General features: G+C 44.3%; 1 protein-coding gene across 2 annotated transcripts in view; it reads right to left on the reverse strand.

The window, feature by feature from the left end:
* The window catches only part of CLRN1 (clarin 1), a 44,715-nt gene that overhangs the window by 15,378 nt on the left and 13,348 nt on the right, over nucleotides 1–15,989 (reverse strand). Inside the window, exon 2 of one of the 2 annotated variants that reach the window (XM_043874678.1) lies at nucleotides 2,268–2,447. In XM_043874678.1, coding sequence (XP_043730613.1) covers nucleotides 2,268–2,447 — 180 coding nt within the window. The remainder of the gene's footprint in view (nucleotides 1–2,267; nucleotides 2,448–15,989) is intronic. The other variant, XM_043874679.1, reaches the window with a different exon arrangement.

Consider the following 15,989-nt stretch of genomic DNA (forward strand, 5'->3'; position numbering starts at 1 on the left):
TCCTCAGCCCTGATTGCAGAGGCCTTGGCTTCTCTTTACATGGTTCTGTCCTGTCTCTCCGGAGCCTGTCCCACCCCCTCTACGGGCCTCCTCTGCTAATTCTGTCCCATTCGAATTCTGATGTCTCTGACCTGTACGTGACCAGCTTCACATCTCGTTCTGGACTTGCTTATGCCAAGTCCATGGATATGTACTGAATTGCTTACTGTGTGCAGAGCCCCATGCTGGAGGCTTTTGTGAAGGTACCAAAGATGGGAAGGACTTAGACATTGCTGTCATAGGGTAATCATTGCTGCCCAATTGAAACTGTATTGTTTACTTGTGAAAAATATGGAAGCTATCTTAGCGGAACTCTTACTAGAGAGAACTACTTCAGTTGGATAAATAATCTGATTAGCAAGATGTAGAGGGGGTAAGGGGCTTCCCAGGTGGCTCGGTGGTAAAGAATCTGCCTGTAGTACAAGGGACCTGAGTTCGATCCCTGAATTGGGAAGATCCCCCGGCAACCCACTCTAGTGTTCTTACCTGAGGAACACACACACATGCATGTTGAAAGGGGTTAAGACCCCAAGAAGTTGAGACAGGCTGAGACCCAGGACATTTTACTAGAGTGTTTGTGCCTGGACAAATATCTCTTTGAGAGACAGGCTGTGGAGAAACTCTAAGGGACTAAAAATCACTGCATGCATGGGCAGTTGTGGCAAATTATGAACAGTAAGATAAGAAAAGGCCAAAGCTCAGCTGCCGCTTCTGAGTTGCAGGGAACAAAAGCAGGGTACCCCTCATGACCGCTGCACGCAGCCCCCCGAGGGGGTGGGAAGAGCACTTAGACCACCTCTCCAGCCTGACCCACAGATCCGCCTCCCCCCGCCCAATCCTCATCCCATTTAAGGAGCCAGTGCCCCGTAAACTCAGGGAGAAAGCAAGGGCATCTGTTACATCTCTTTACTCCCGCATGCTTCGGCACAAGTCCCCATAAAGCCTTGCCTGGATGCCTCCTCTGGCCTCTGAGCAATTTCTATTGATTAAAAAGCCCAAGGGTCCAGGGCGGTAGCAAACTGCTCAGGTTATCATAGACAGAGGCTGGAGTCCTGCCTTCCAAGGTGAGTGCGCGTCGGTTAACTGCACGGGTTTGTCTGATAAAGGAGCTGTGCAAGTGGGTGACCAGAGTTGAATTGTGTGGGGAGAAGGGGGTGGTGTTAGGAGAGAGAAGGGGCCCGGGGGCCTGGGGGCTGGGAGCTGGGAGCTGGGGGCTGGGAGGGGGAGCTGGCAGCCAAAGGGCAGGCTGCAGGGGAGAAGGAAAGTCTAATATGGATCTTCAGTTCAGCACTCGCTAGTGTGACCTGTCTTCTCTCTGGTCTCTCTGTGAAGTCACTAATAAAATTACTCGCTTCCTGGAGACGGGACAAACACCGAGTCTCTGCGACTTTGGAGTGGAGTGAAGTCAGAGACCTCCCATGGAAGAGCGGTGCATATGAGCTAGACTCTTTTGATTTTCTCATCTGTATCTTTCTCTTCCTTGTAAATATATTGGAAGCACCCTGTGGCATGAACTGGTTTTATATTGTCTCCCATCAGCCTTGGTTATTGAGTAGGATGTTTATTGATGAACTAATTTCTGGGTTTAGAGTTTTACTTGTTCAGATACACCCACTTAGGCTACACAAAGTCCCTATAGGCCTGAATATGGCAATTCATGTGTGGGGGTACACTGGCTCTTTACTCTTTTTTTATGGCTTGTATTTAGTTTTCTGATTATGAATAGATACATGCACATTACCGAACATTTGGACATATTAAAAAGTATGAGAAAAATGAAAACCACTCATAATTTTACTGCTCAGAGATTACCACCAACAGAATAGACTGTCTCTCTCTCTATATATATATATGTGGGGGGTGGGGCTATATATATGGAGAGTCTATATACAATATATGTATACATTCTCCATATTTATATAGGAAATCAAATTAAGTTTATCTTTATAAAATCTTATATACTGCTTTTTCCACTTTTTGATATGAGCATTTGCTCTTTTGATTACATCTTCTTTAAAACGATTTGATGCCAGCTAGTTGGATAGACTACCGTAAGGAATTTGTTGTCTCCCCTCTTGTTGGATAATTATACTTTTCTCCACCTTTTGCTCTCATAAATACTGCCACAGTGAACACACATATATGTACTGTCATTTTACATTTGGGTAGGTATATGTTTTGTACACTGACGAGCCCATTTGTCTTCAGAGGTAGAATTTTGTACTCACCTGAAATGAAGCTCAAGAGATACAACCCCAGTGGGCCATGCAGAGTTTCAAAGGGCTTACCAAAAGCATTGTACATGAAGAAGGCTGTCCCCACCAGGGTTAAAACGATAAGGATCGTGGAGAAGAGGATGACATTGACGTGAATACTGACTGGGATAGCTTTGAGCAAATCTGGGAAAACTGAAGACAAAACAAAGATTGGGAGGAATTTCGTCAGTGGTCATCTGCAAGTGTAATTTAAAAGATTAAATCCCTCTTTTTTCATTTCAACAATCACTAAAATCCTTCAGATGAATACATTCTCACTTACTCATTAACAAGGGATTTACAAAAAGGTTTAAACATGGTATTATTTTATAGAACTCACCAGTAAAAACTAGCAGTGGGGAAAATTTGAGGGATTTTTTTTTGCCCTTGGTCATATGTAATTACTTAAATAAACAAATGCTAGTCTTATAACCAAAAGCTATACATTTTGATGACCAAACTTTTAAGGACATTTCTCAGTAGCCTTTTTTTTTTTTTTTAAAATCAATCTAAACTTGTAATGACATTTTCAGAACTGGGAGAGTTCAACCATCAGGAGATTTTTATACTTCCTTTGCTACAAAAAAAAGAAAATCTAGTCCACACCAAGATTAAAGAATGGGGTATTTTCAGTCGACTTCAATATTTTGATGTAGCACAAACTGTGGGAAAATAATTTCTGGTGATACAAGAAATATTTTCCATTTAGAAAACATGCCAAATCTATTTCTAGATTTTGTGTTCAGGGCAAGTTTTTCTTGTTTGCAGAGGAAATGAAATACTTTATAAATGTAGCATTTGTCTTATCTGGTAAGGCATCAGCTTGCTTAGCATCAGCAAACCAGGCAAAACCAATCTGGATAAATTTAGTTTGGTCTACAAACCTGATTTATTGAACACCTACTGTGTGCCAAACGTTGTTCTAGGTGCTGGAAATAGAACCATAAAATAAGACAAGGTCCCTGTTGTCTTTTGGAGTTTATAACCTAACAGGAGTTGATAGCTAAATAACAGATAAATAAATGAATGTGATAGTTTATTGCCAAAGAAGGCCCCCATCAAGTCCTTGCCTCTTTTTACATATATGTTACTTCCCCTATTAGAGGTAGAATTTATTCCTCAGTCCCCTTGAACCTGGGCTGGTCTAGATAGCATATTAAAAAGCAGAGACATTACTTTGCCAACAAAGGTCTGTCTGGTCAAGGCTATGGTTTTTCCAGTGGTCATGTGTGGATGTGAGAGTTGGACTGTGAAGAAAGCTGAGCACTGAAAAATTGATGCTTTTGAACTGTGGTGTTAGAGAAGACTCTTGAGAGTCCCTTGGACTGCAAGGAGATCCAACCAGTCCATCCTAAAGGAGATCAGTCCTGGGTGTTTATTGGACGGACTGATGCTGAAGCTGAAACTCCAATACTTTGGCCACCTCATGCGAAGAGTTGACTCATTGGAAAAGACCCTGATGCTGGGAGGGGTTGGGGGCAGGAGGAGGAGGGGACGACAGATGATGAGATGGCTGGATGGCATCACCGACTCAATGGACATGAGTTTGAGTAAACTCCGGGAGTTGGTGATGGACAGGGAGGCCTGGTGTGCTGCAGTTCGTGGGGTCGCAAAGAGTCGGACACAACTGAGCGACTGAACTGAACTGAACTGAACTGATGACTGCTCTATGACCATTTGAATATGGCAGAGCTTCCCAGGTAGCACTAGTGATAAAGAACCCGCCTGCCAATGCGGGGGACATGGAGACATGGGTTCAATCTCTGGGTCAGGAAGATTTCCTGCAGAAGGAAATGGCAACCCACTCCAGTATTCTCGCCTCGAGGATTCCATGGACAGAAGAGCCTGGTGGGCTACAGTCCATGGGGTCGCCAACAGTCAGACACAACTAAAGCGACTCAGCACACACCCAGGAGTACATCATGCCACTTCCAGGCCTGGTCTATAAGAGGACCAGCCATTTCTACTTCTTTTCTTTTGGAGGCTTGAGCTGCCGGGCAGGAAGTCCAGTTCTCTGCTGGGAAGAGGCCACCCAGAGGAGCACCGGGGCAGCAGACACAGGAGGTGTCTTGTGCATCCAGCCCAGAAAAGCCTCCAGGCGACTCCAACCTCAGCTGCTGTCCAACCGCAGCAGGTGGAGACCCGATCAAGAGCTGTCCCAGCTGGACTTGTACCTTTTTGTTTTGGGCCCCTGAGCTTTGAGCAGCTATTATGCACTAACAAGACGCTTTCAAATGGTGATAATGCCATGGAGAAATAAAAGGGGGTGATGGGACTATGAGTGATGGATGAGTGGGTGGGGGTGGTCAGGAGAGTGACCTCAGAGCCGACACCTGAATGTTGAGAGGCAGGTGGCTGTATAGAGATCTGGGGAAGAGCATTCCAGGGGAAAGGAACACAGCTGAAGCGGGAGGGAGCAAGTCCAGGTTTCTGGTAAATGAGGTGGAGGCAGCAGTGGGGTTGCTAGGCTGGGATCAGATTGTTACACCTGCTAGATCCTCATCTGTTGACCATGGTAAGGGAGCGGGGCGCGGGCTGCCTTTTATGCTAAATTCATTTGGAAGCCATTGGAGGGTTTTAAGTAGAAGAATGACATAATCTACTCCCGGATGTGAAACGATAGCTCTGGGGCTTCCCTGCTGGTCCACTGCAATAGAGGGGACACCAGCTCAATCCCTGGCATGGGGAGACCCCACATGCTGCGGAACAATTAAGCCCATGTGCCACAAAGCGAGTCTGAGCTCTAGGGCCTGGGAGCCGCCAGTAATGAAGCCCGGGCACCTAGGGCCCATGCTCTGCAACATGAGAAGCCACTGCCGTAAGTGGCCCAAGCAGTGCAACTAGAGAAAAGCCCCTGCTTGCTGCAGTTGGAGAGAAGGCCACCTACAGCAAGGAAGGCCCAGCACAGCCAAAACCAGAAAAACAAATCTTTTTAAAAAAGAACATTGCTCTGGCTTGCAGAGTCATGAGTCTAAGGGGGAGAGGGAAGGGGGGAGGTACATGTGGAAGCTGGGATCCTGAGGGTGGATTTAGGGGAATGGATGTTTACAGTGATAAGAGATGGAGGCCTGGCCCAAGGCATAGTGGCAGAGGCTGTGAGTTGTCGTCAGATTTGTATTGTATTTTGGAGAAGGAAGATAGAACTTGTTGAAAGAAAGAAATTGAGGATAACTCCTAGAGTAACTGAATAAATGGTGAAGCTATTAAGTGGGATAGACAAGTAGAAGGAGCAGGTTTGGCCATGGGGGTGGGCAGTGATGCGAGAGTTCTATTTTAGATACTTGAAGTTTGAGTTGCATTTAAGCTATCCTAAGTAGAGATGACAAATAGGTTGTATGTATCTGGAGGTCTAGGGAGCAGGCAGAAATACTGAAGGAGGTGAAACTAAGATGAGGAAAGCAAGGTGTCTAGAGCAAAAAGGAGAGCTTAAGGAGATAGTGACACTCTGGGGCCAACCCTGTACTTGCAGAAGCCCAGGATAGATGTCTCCTTAACTTCTGTGACCGAGGCGTCTCAGTGGCCTCACCCTAGTCCTGGCCCTGGTCATTAAAGCCAGGGGAATGGCTATCACTTGTGGAGAAGCTATAGCTAGAGGAAAGATGGGCTCAGGAGAGGAAGAGAGCTTGTGAGTTAGGAGCAAATTCACAGATTGAACAGCAGGGAAGCCAAGGGAAGGAAATGTCTCAAGGGGGAAGTGGTCAGTTGTGCAAATACATGTCCTGTGGCCACAGCGCTGTGCTCCCGATCATGTGTCCAAAAGCGACCAGGGAAGGAGGTGCACTGTTTCAGAACAAACCCCTCAGCACTTGTAAGATACAACTCACAACATATGGACACGCATGAAACATGCTTAGTGCTATTGGAGAGGGAGCGTCCTCTTCACGAGCACAGACAAGGTCATTCTTTTAAGTATAAAAATCTACCTTTTACTTACGGGCTTCCTTGGTTGTTCAGGAGGTAAAGAATCTGCCTGCAATGCAGGAGACCTCGGTTCGATCCCTGGGTTGGAAAGATCCCCTAAAGAAGGAAGTAGCAACCCACTCTAGTAGTCTTGCCTGGAAAATTCCATGGACACAGAAGCCTGGAGGGCTGCAGTCCATAGGGTCACAGTCAGACATGACTGAGTGACTTAACACTGCCTTTTATGTAAAAATGAAGCAAATTCTGAAATGCCATAATGTAAAACCCCAAGAATAGACTGGCCCATAAACATTGCTTTACCATAGAATTTAAGTAATTGCTCTGTAACTGAAAAACACTCACACAAAAAGGAGAGAGTACTTATCCTGAAAGATGCTCATATTCATTTGTCACTCGAAACAAAAAAAGTTCATTTTTAAGTATCATTTTGGAAATTCAGTCACTGTGAACCGACTCCTCAGTGTATCAGTAAAAATAAATGTATCTGGGGAAAGTAGGTGAAGGAAACCCGAAGTGATAGTACTCTCTATATCATCCCTGCAACTTCCTATTCGTCCAAAATTGTACACTCCCAGGGTTCTCAGAGTCCTCACTCAGGAGTCATAGGCAGGTCATTTGAACAGATGTTTACTTACTCCTTATTTCCTTTATAGTCTCATAATAAAAGGGAAAAAAGTGAAAGTGTTAGTTGCTTAGTCATGTCTGACTCTTTGCAATCCCATGGACTATAAGCCCGCCGGGCTCCTCTGTTCACGGGATTTCCCAGGCAAGAACACTGGAGTGGATAGCCATTCCCTTCTCCCGAGTATTTTCCTGATCAAGGGATCAAACCTGTGTCTCCTGTATCACAGGCAGATTCTTTACCATCTGAGCCACCCAGGAAGCCCCATAATAAGAGAAACGCACGTTAAATCTGTGAGATACCATTTTCCACGAATCATATTTACAAAGATGAAAACATATAGTGATAGCCTGTGTTAGTTAAGGCGTAGGGAAATGGAGACCTTCCTGTACTTTTCTTAGGAGTATAAATTGGTATGGCTTCCTCTGGGGCTTTACGTGACTAAAGCATTAAAATGCGTGTATCCTTCGCTCAGCACTTTACTTCCAGGAGTTTATCCTATGAGTGCTTTGCGCATGAGGTCAATAGAATATCACAAGGATATTCATGGCAGCATTTTGAAAATTTGTTTATTTTTAATTGAAGGATAATTGCTTTACAGAATTTTGTTGTTTTCTTTCAAACATCAACATGAATCAGCCATAGGTGTACATATCATGGCAGCATTTTTTTTTTGTAAAAGCAAAAGGTGGGAAATTATTTACATGTCTCTCTACCGACATCCATACAATGGAATGTAAGTCAATGATTTCAAACAATGAAGTGAATCTTTAAGAACAGGTATGGACTTATCATTAAAATGTGATATTTGATGAAAAAAACACACCAAAGGAGAAAGTGCCTGATTCTATCATTTGGGGAAAAGCCAAAGGAGGATGTATACAGAAACAAGTAATAATTTAAGTATTTCACATGTCTGATTTAATTCTCTCAACAATGCCATGATATAGGTGCCCTTATTAGCTTTTTTTTCCTCTGGCAAATAATTTCCTTTCTTTACCAGAGGAAACATCTGGGACTCAGATATAACATGCCCAAGGTTTTTATTTACTGAATTGCAGAGGCTTGAACTCATGTCCCCTCTTATTCACCAGGCTAGAGCCTTGGGGACAGGCGTGCTTGTCTAGGCAGAGACTATTTCTAAAAGATGACTCATGCAACTGGTAACATTGCTTCTGGGGAAGAAGACTGAGGGACTTTTCATTGTGTCCCTCTTAAAAACATGACTTTACTTATTTATTTTTGGCTGGGGTGGGCCTTTGCTGCTGTGAGGGCTTTTCTCTGGTTGCAGAGGGTGGGGGTTACTCTGTAGTTGCGGTGTGTGGGCTTCTCGCTGCAGGGGCTTCTCTGGTTGGGGAGCAGGGGCTGCAGGGCATGCCAGCTTCAGCAGATGTGGCTCGGGAGCTCAGCAGTCGTGGCTCCGGGCTCTGGAGCACAAGCTCTGGACTTGCGTCACACCAGCTTAATTGCTCCAAGGCATGTGGGATCTGCCCAGTTCAGGGATCAGACCCATGTCTCCTGAATTGGCAGGTGGATTCTTTACCACTGCACCACCTGCGAAGTCCCCATTCTATTCCTCTTAGTACAGTTTGGGGAAAAAAATTACCACGCTGCATGCATTATCTATTCAATAAATATATGAATATTAAAAACAGCACAAAAGGATAAATGAAGACAGAAAGTTCCCATGACTGTTCTAGATTAAAAGAGGCTTTAGGAGATATACTAACCAAATGCAATGTGTGGGTATTGTTTGCGATTTGAACAACACTTTATAAAAGACGTTTTTGAAATAACCAAGGAAAATTGACCACAGACTGAGTTTTAGATATTACATAACTGTTATTGATGTTGTTGGTTATGTTAAAGGTGTTGTGATTGTGTTTTGAAAAGTCCTTATTAATTAGAAATTGGATGGAGGGATAGATAGATAAAAATAAAATAAGAAAGTGCCTCTGCTTTGCTTGGAAGATGGAAGCACACGGGGTGTTGAAATGCTGAGCCTGGTTAGTGAAATGCTGAGTTGTTAGTGATTGTATTGGTCCCTGCTGCCCTGTGTTCTGAGGGTACAGAGTGAATCAGCTGGTCTGTGATCACCTGCCCTCCAAAAATTCCAGCTTCTGAGACATCTCAGTCAATCTGACCTGCTATTCTTACACTTGGTCAGTTGTTGCTTTGGTTTTGACTAGCAGTTATCAAAAACCTTGGTTCCTTCTATCTCTGCACCTGTAGAATAGGTGGCAACCCTTCATGCCTGACGGGGCAGGTAGGTGAAACCTGTCTGAAAATGGAGGGTTGTTACCAAACTGAAACAAAGGCAGAAGAAATTGTACTGATTCGCCTCCTGGAAAGAAAAGCCAGAAGCTAAAGTCAATGTCACGGGGAGCATGTTAATTCTTACGAAGTCTCTTAAAATTCCTACAGTTGTGAGAAAGTTACCCAGGAGGGCACTAATCCCTGCTTATTATGCTTACATCTTATCAAGTTTCTTTCTTTGATAAAAATTCCCTGAGGTCTATAATGACCAATCAGAACTCCGGTAACAACCCTCCATTTTCCAACCAACACTAATCTGACTTTTCCTTTGCTGAAGATGAGAGCAGACCATTCCAATAAAAATTGGAAGTTGTCACTTTAATGATATTGGATATTTTGTGTCTAGGAGGTAGATTTGTTCCTCTTTCTATTCTTTGAGGTGTAGGATTACAACACAGAAGAAGGATTAGAACATGTTGATCTCCGGAGGGGCTGTCATTAATCCAGCGAGTCACTTCTGGCCTCGAGAAATTACTTGATTAGCTGTTGACACGTGAAAGGGAGTTATTTATGAAAACGGCAGCCGATGCTGTATTAATGGCACAGGCTTGGTCTGTGGGTTCAGCATCACTCTCCCTCTCTTTCATTCCCTTATCACTGATTTCCTCCATCTGTCTGTGGCTCCGTGTGTCTGGGTCTCCTCATCCTTCAACCACCCAAACCCCTAATTACCCTTCTTTTTTTCACCAGGCTTCTTCCAAGAGAAATATATAAGTAATAAAAATAACAGTCAAATAATTATATGACATTTGCTGTGTGCCACATGCTTTAGGTATATTGCATATATCAGCACACTTAATATAGCAATATAAAGAAAGTGCTATTATATGCTCCGTGTATAGATTAAAAATAAAGAAGGCACAGAGAAGTTAAGTTGTATAAAGTCACACAGTGGTCTCACTGTCTTTGCTTTTACTTTGCCCTCTATTGTCAAGATTAAAGTAAAATTAATACAGTAAAAAAAATTCTCTCTTTTTAATGTAATTTTGTGCATTTTGACAAATGCTTGCAATCATGTAACCACCTCCACAATCAATTTATCTTAACAGAACTATTCCACATTTCCCCAAACTTCCTGTTTCCCCTTTGTAGTCAACCCATCCTCCATACAAAGCTCCTGAATGTGTGACTTTATGAGAAACTGCCCAGTGTTTGCCAGAGTGGCTGTACCATTTCACTTCCCTGCCTGCCATGTATGAGAGTCCCAGTTGTTCTCCTTTCTTGCTGACACTTGGCAGGTTTTTAAAAATTGTAGTCATTTAATAGAAGCGTAGTTTATCTTGTAGCTTTAATTAGCATTTGCCAAATGACTGATGATGTTGAGCATCCTTTTGTGAGTTTATTTGCCTTCCATATATCTTTTTTTTTGTTGAAGTGTCTCTTCATATCTTTTGTGCATTTTTTACTAAATTGTGTATTACTATTATTATTGAGTTTCAAGAATTCTTTCTGCGTGCTGGATACAAGGCGTTTATCAGATAAGTAATTCACAAATATTTTCTCTGAGTTTGTGATTTGTCTTTTCATTCTCTTATCAGTGTCTTTTGAAGAGCAGTCCTTATTTTTAAGAATTCCAATTTATCATTTTTTTTCTTTTATGTATCATGTTTTAGATGTCAGATCTAAGAAGTCTTTACCCAATGCAAGGTCACAAATAATTTCCCCTATGTTTTCCTTCTAGAAATTTTTTAGTTTTATGTTTATAGTTAAGTCTATGATCCATTTTGAGTTATTTTTTGTGTATGGCCAAAGTTAAATTTTTTTACATATGAGTACCTAGTGTTTCAAGACTTTAAAAGCTGACCATAGACTTAACATATGACCCAGCAATCCTATTCCTAAATGTTTACAATGGCTTTATTTATATTTGCTAAAAACTGGAAACATTTTAATATCCATCAACTGGTGAATGGACAAACAAGCTGTGGCCTGTCCATAAATAAGCGACCCCATGGACTACAGCCTGCCAGGCTCCTCGGTCCATGGGATTTCCCAGGCAAGAATACTGGAGTGGGTGCCATTTCTCCATAGTAATACAAAGGAACGGACTATTGTTGTACGTGATGGAATGCGTGGATCTGAAATGCGTTATGCTAACAGAAAGTAAGTGAATTCGAAAGGCTGCATATTGTATGATTCCATATAGATGACATTCTGGAAAAAGCAAAATGAGAAGGACAGAAATGATAAGGATCATTGGTTACCCAGGGTTAGGGGTAGGGGAGGAGACTGACCCCAAAGGGGCATAAGGGAAACGTGGGGGGTAATGGAAATGTTCTAGATCTTGATTGTGGTGGTATTAACATGCCTCTATGTATCAGTCAGAATTCATAGATCTGTACATGAAATGAAAAGGATGAAATGTACATTATGTAGTTATACCTGAGATGGTTAGATAACATCACTGACTCAGTGGACGTGAGTTTGAGCAAACTCCAGGAGATAGTGAAGGACAGGCAAGCTTGGCGTGCTGCAATCCATGGGGTTGCAGAGTCAGACACGACTGAGCAACTGAATAACAATGACAGTGAACCTCACCAAAAACAAAGAAAAGCTGGAGGAACAAGGTGTAAAGTGAGTGCTGCCTTCCCGATGTGAGTGACAGCCTCGGCGACGGTGACCGCTTGGCTTGGAGGGAGGAAGAGCTTGGTTAGAAATGAGGAAAGGAGCACTGGGCCAGGAGTCGGGCACTCAGGTCCGGGTCCCTCTGGGACTGTGAGCAGGTTAATGGGTCCTTCTTTCTCTCTGTAAAATAAGGGTCTCCATGGAGCAGCCTGGGGATGGACCAGGCATTTGAAATTAGACAAAAGAATTTCAGTTTCAGCTTCTTTTCTAGCTCTCTGAACTCCCTAAACCTTGATTTCTTTGGGAGAAAAAAAAGACTAAGGGGATTCCCTGGTGGTCCAGTGGTTAGGACTTGGCACTTCCACTGTGGGGACCTTTATTTGATGCCTGGTCGGGGAACTAGGATCCCACAGGCTGCATGGCACAGCCAATTAAAAACAGTAATAATAAGACCAATCCCATCTTCCGCTCACATCTGTGAGGATTTGGTGACATCATGGAAGGAGACCCTAGTGTGTGATCAGTGCTCAGGAGAGGTCTGCTGTGGTGCACCCCTGTCTTAGGCCAATTTCCCCACCATCCATCCCTCCCCACCACCTCAAAGACACTGGTCTCCTCTCTGCCACAGTATCAGCTTCTCTGTCTGTTGGATCAGTCCCATCAGCATGCAAACATGCTCTCATTTTTCTCATCTTAAAAAGAAAATCTCACGTAAGTCCTCCTCCAGCTCGTACCCCCTTTCTCCATTTCCCTGACAGCAAAAGCTCTCAGGGAGTTGCCTACATTCTCAGCATCTCCTTCTTCTCTCCACCTTCTCTCTTGAACCTACTGCACGAATACTATTAATACATTTCCCAGGGCACCAAAGAGCTCCAAGCTGTCAAACCCAGGGGTCCATCTTTCTCCTCATCTTAGCCGGTCTACGTCTGGCACAGTGGCTCATTCCTCCCCACTCCTGGAATCACTTTCTTCTCCTGGCTTCCAGACACTGCCGTCTCCTGGGTTTGTTACCTCCCTGGCCACCATCTCGATCTTCTTTGTTAGCTCATCTTCATCTCCTGAGTCAACCAGAGGACAACTCAGTTCTGTGACCTGCTCTCCTCTCCCTCTTCACTCTCTCCCCTAGTGCTCTATACGGTATCATAGCTTTGGCCAGAAATCCTCTCAAACAGATGTTTCCAGCCCAGACTTCTTCTTGAACCCCACACTTGTATGTCCTCCAATCCTCCAATTACCTACTGAGCATCTTGACTGGGATGTTGAGCAGGCATGTCCGTGTGTCCCGAAGTGAGCTCAGAGTCTCCTCTCCTCACTCTCGCTTCCTTTAGCTTTCTTCCTTTCGGTTGCTGGCAGTCCCACTCGTCCTCGGCCTCGTCCTCAATTCCTCTCTGACTCTCACGCTCCATGGTGAACCCATCAGGAAAACCTGCTGGTTCTGCCTTCAGAGCCTGACGGCGTCTCCCTGTCCCCACTGCTCCTCCTGGTCTCAGCCGCCAGTATGTCTCACCTGGAGGACTGCCAAGGGCTTCCTCACCGCTCTCCCTGCCGCCCCCCTCCATCCCACACTCTGCGCTCAACCCCGAGGCCGGTGGGATCTTTCAAAAGTGAGTTGGGTTGTTTCAGTTCCCCACTGAAGCCCTTCTGGTGGATTATCTCACTGAGCATAAGCCAAATCATTATGACGGCCTCCTAGGTCGCACACGCACGAGACTGGACTTCTTGTCAAACCTCTGACTCCATCTGCCCCCCGTTCCCTGGCTTGGTGTGCTGCGCCCCTGGCCTCACGCCTGTGCTTCAGACGTGCCCCAAACACTCCCACCCCTGGGCCTTTGCTTGTCCTGTCCCTTCTGCCTGTATATCCCCTTGATATCCTCACAGCCTGTCCCTTCAGCTCCAGGTCTTCACTTAGATGCCACTTTCTCAGGGACACCTTCTTTTTTAAAACTTCATTTATGTTTAATTGAAGAATAACTGCCTCGCTATATTGTGTTGGTTCCTGCCATACATCAACGTGAATCTTAAAGTCGCAGCCCCCTGCCCAGCTACCCACCCCCCAAACTGCCAACGCCTTTCATTCCTTTTATTTTTCTCCACGGCGGTGAGCACCATCTGATAAATTCCGTATTTTTACTTCTTTGTATGTTTCCCCCATAACATGAGGACATGTGCCTGGGTCTGTTTTATCCATTGCTGTCTTCCTGGCACCTAAGGATGCTGGCCGAACAGTATTTCCCAACATTTTTTTTCACTATATTGCTTCTCACCCCATGAGTCTTTTTAGACATTTCTCCTAATCGCCCTCCACTCATGAAATTTTAATACCACGGATATACTATGTATTGGTTTCTGTATTATATTTGTATGTGTACTGTCTACCATATAATATACACTTTTTGAAGGAGTAGGGGTTTTTGCTTGCCCCGAAGAACTAATTTTCACCTCCTTAGGGGGTTTCTGCTGCTGTGGAGAATGCACGATGTAGCTGCTGGACACGCGTGTGTTAGATGGATATGTCTGGCTCCAAGGAGGATGTAGGGGCAGAGCCTGGTTAGCAGGTCTGGGGTTTCTTGGTGGAAACCAGTGATTCTGATGGGAGGGCGTTAGTGCCGCATCTGTGAGGAGGGAAGGGAGGAGGGGAGAGGTCAGTCCAGCCAGACACCCCAGGGCCGAAGGAGATGAAGAAGCAGATTGGCAGTTTTAAGTGTGTTGGGAGTTTCTGGTTGAGAACCAGAATTTGTCCCTTGAGTCAGGCAGTTACTGGTGACCTTAATAGAAGCTGTTTCTGAGGTTGGTGGTAATCGAAGCTGAGTTGAAAGAGCTTTTGGAGAGAATCTGGGACAATGTGGAAATAGAATAGTTGCCAAAGGGGTGAGAGGAGCTAGTGTGGGTTTTTTTTTTTTTTAAGAAGTTGAAAGACCTGGCTGGCAACTGGGATGGAATTTGAAATCTCTTTATTAAAAGAAAAATTTTAATCCAACATACTTGGGGGATTGTCCACATGTTAGATGGAAACTGACGGCTGTTTAATAATAAGGTTTAAAGTTTGGAATCTGTGAAAGAATCCACCTCAAATGTGAATATGACACAGTTCTTTTTTGTTGCCAGGGTGGGAGAACCGGGGAAAACGGACTTGCTCTCTCTGCGTTTCTGTTAACTTGTCCGACATTCCTGCTGTTTATGGAGGGACCTTATAACTGAAAAATGTTGTGACATTGAAACGGAAATGAAGATGTGAATTTCACCTGCAATCCCATCAACATAAAAAGCAAGGCTTCCCTTTGTTTTTTGTTCCTTTCAAATACATTACTGTAATCATAATGAAGTTCTGAGGTCACATTCTGTTCTTTTTATTCAGGATATAAGCACTCCCCATGTCACACAGATTGTCTTTATAACGACCATTGAGATAACTGCATGGATTTTCCATCAAACTGATGCCCTGCTGTCCATTAGGCTGACTTCCATTATTTCAGCATTATGGTTACTGCTTCCCATGAACATTTCCAAGTATATACCTTTTTCTTCTCATTATAGGGGTGGGTGATGTGCAGGAATAACCTTTTTGGAGGCATTCCCAGGAACAGAATGACTTGGGCCAAACTACTAAGAGAACGCCATCTAGATATGTAGATACAAGGGAATCTAAAGACGGTGAGTTATGTTCTGTAACACTCATGTTAAACTCCTGGTTCAAAGCTCAGTTCCTCTTTGGAAAGTCTGGAAAGCAGAGATTTCAGACAAGATATCAAGTTAGAAACAGTGCTGGAAGAAACTAGATGTTGGGTTGACTCTCCTAATAGAGTAGAAGGCGTCCAGGTCATAGGAGGGCTTCCCTGGTAGCTCAGGTGATAAAGAATCTGCCTGTAATGTGGGGAGACCAGAGTTTGATCCCTGCATTGGGAAGATCCCCTGGAGAAGGGAATGGCTTCAACCACTCCAGTATTCTTACCTGGAGAATTAGATGAACAGAGAAGCCTGGCAGACTACAGTCCGTGCGGTTGCACAGAGTCAGACATGACTGAGCAGCTAACACATGCATCCCTGCACATAGAAGTCATCGGAGGGAAAGGGAACCCGCATGGCTGAGCACACACAGAAAGCCTGTGGGACCCTCGTGACTACAGTCTGCACTCATGAAACAGCTGAGTCACTCCTACGTTAATGGCTGGGGGTGAAAGCACAGTCAGTGATGCTCTCTGGAGGAAGTTTACCGTCCTGCCGTCTTTCGCTGGGAGGCTCTGTTCCTCAAGTTGTCTGTCTTGTCTCTGGAC

This window comes from Cervus elaphus, chromosome 19, assembly GCF_910594005.1.
Source record: "Cervus elaphus chromosome 19, mCerEla1.1, whole genome shotgun sequence".
NCBI lineage: Eukaryota > Metazoa > Chordata > Mammalia > Artiodactyla > Cervidae > Cervus > Cervus elaphus.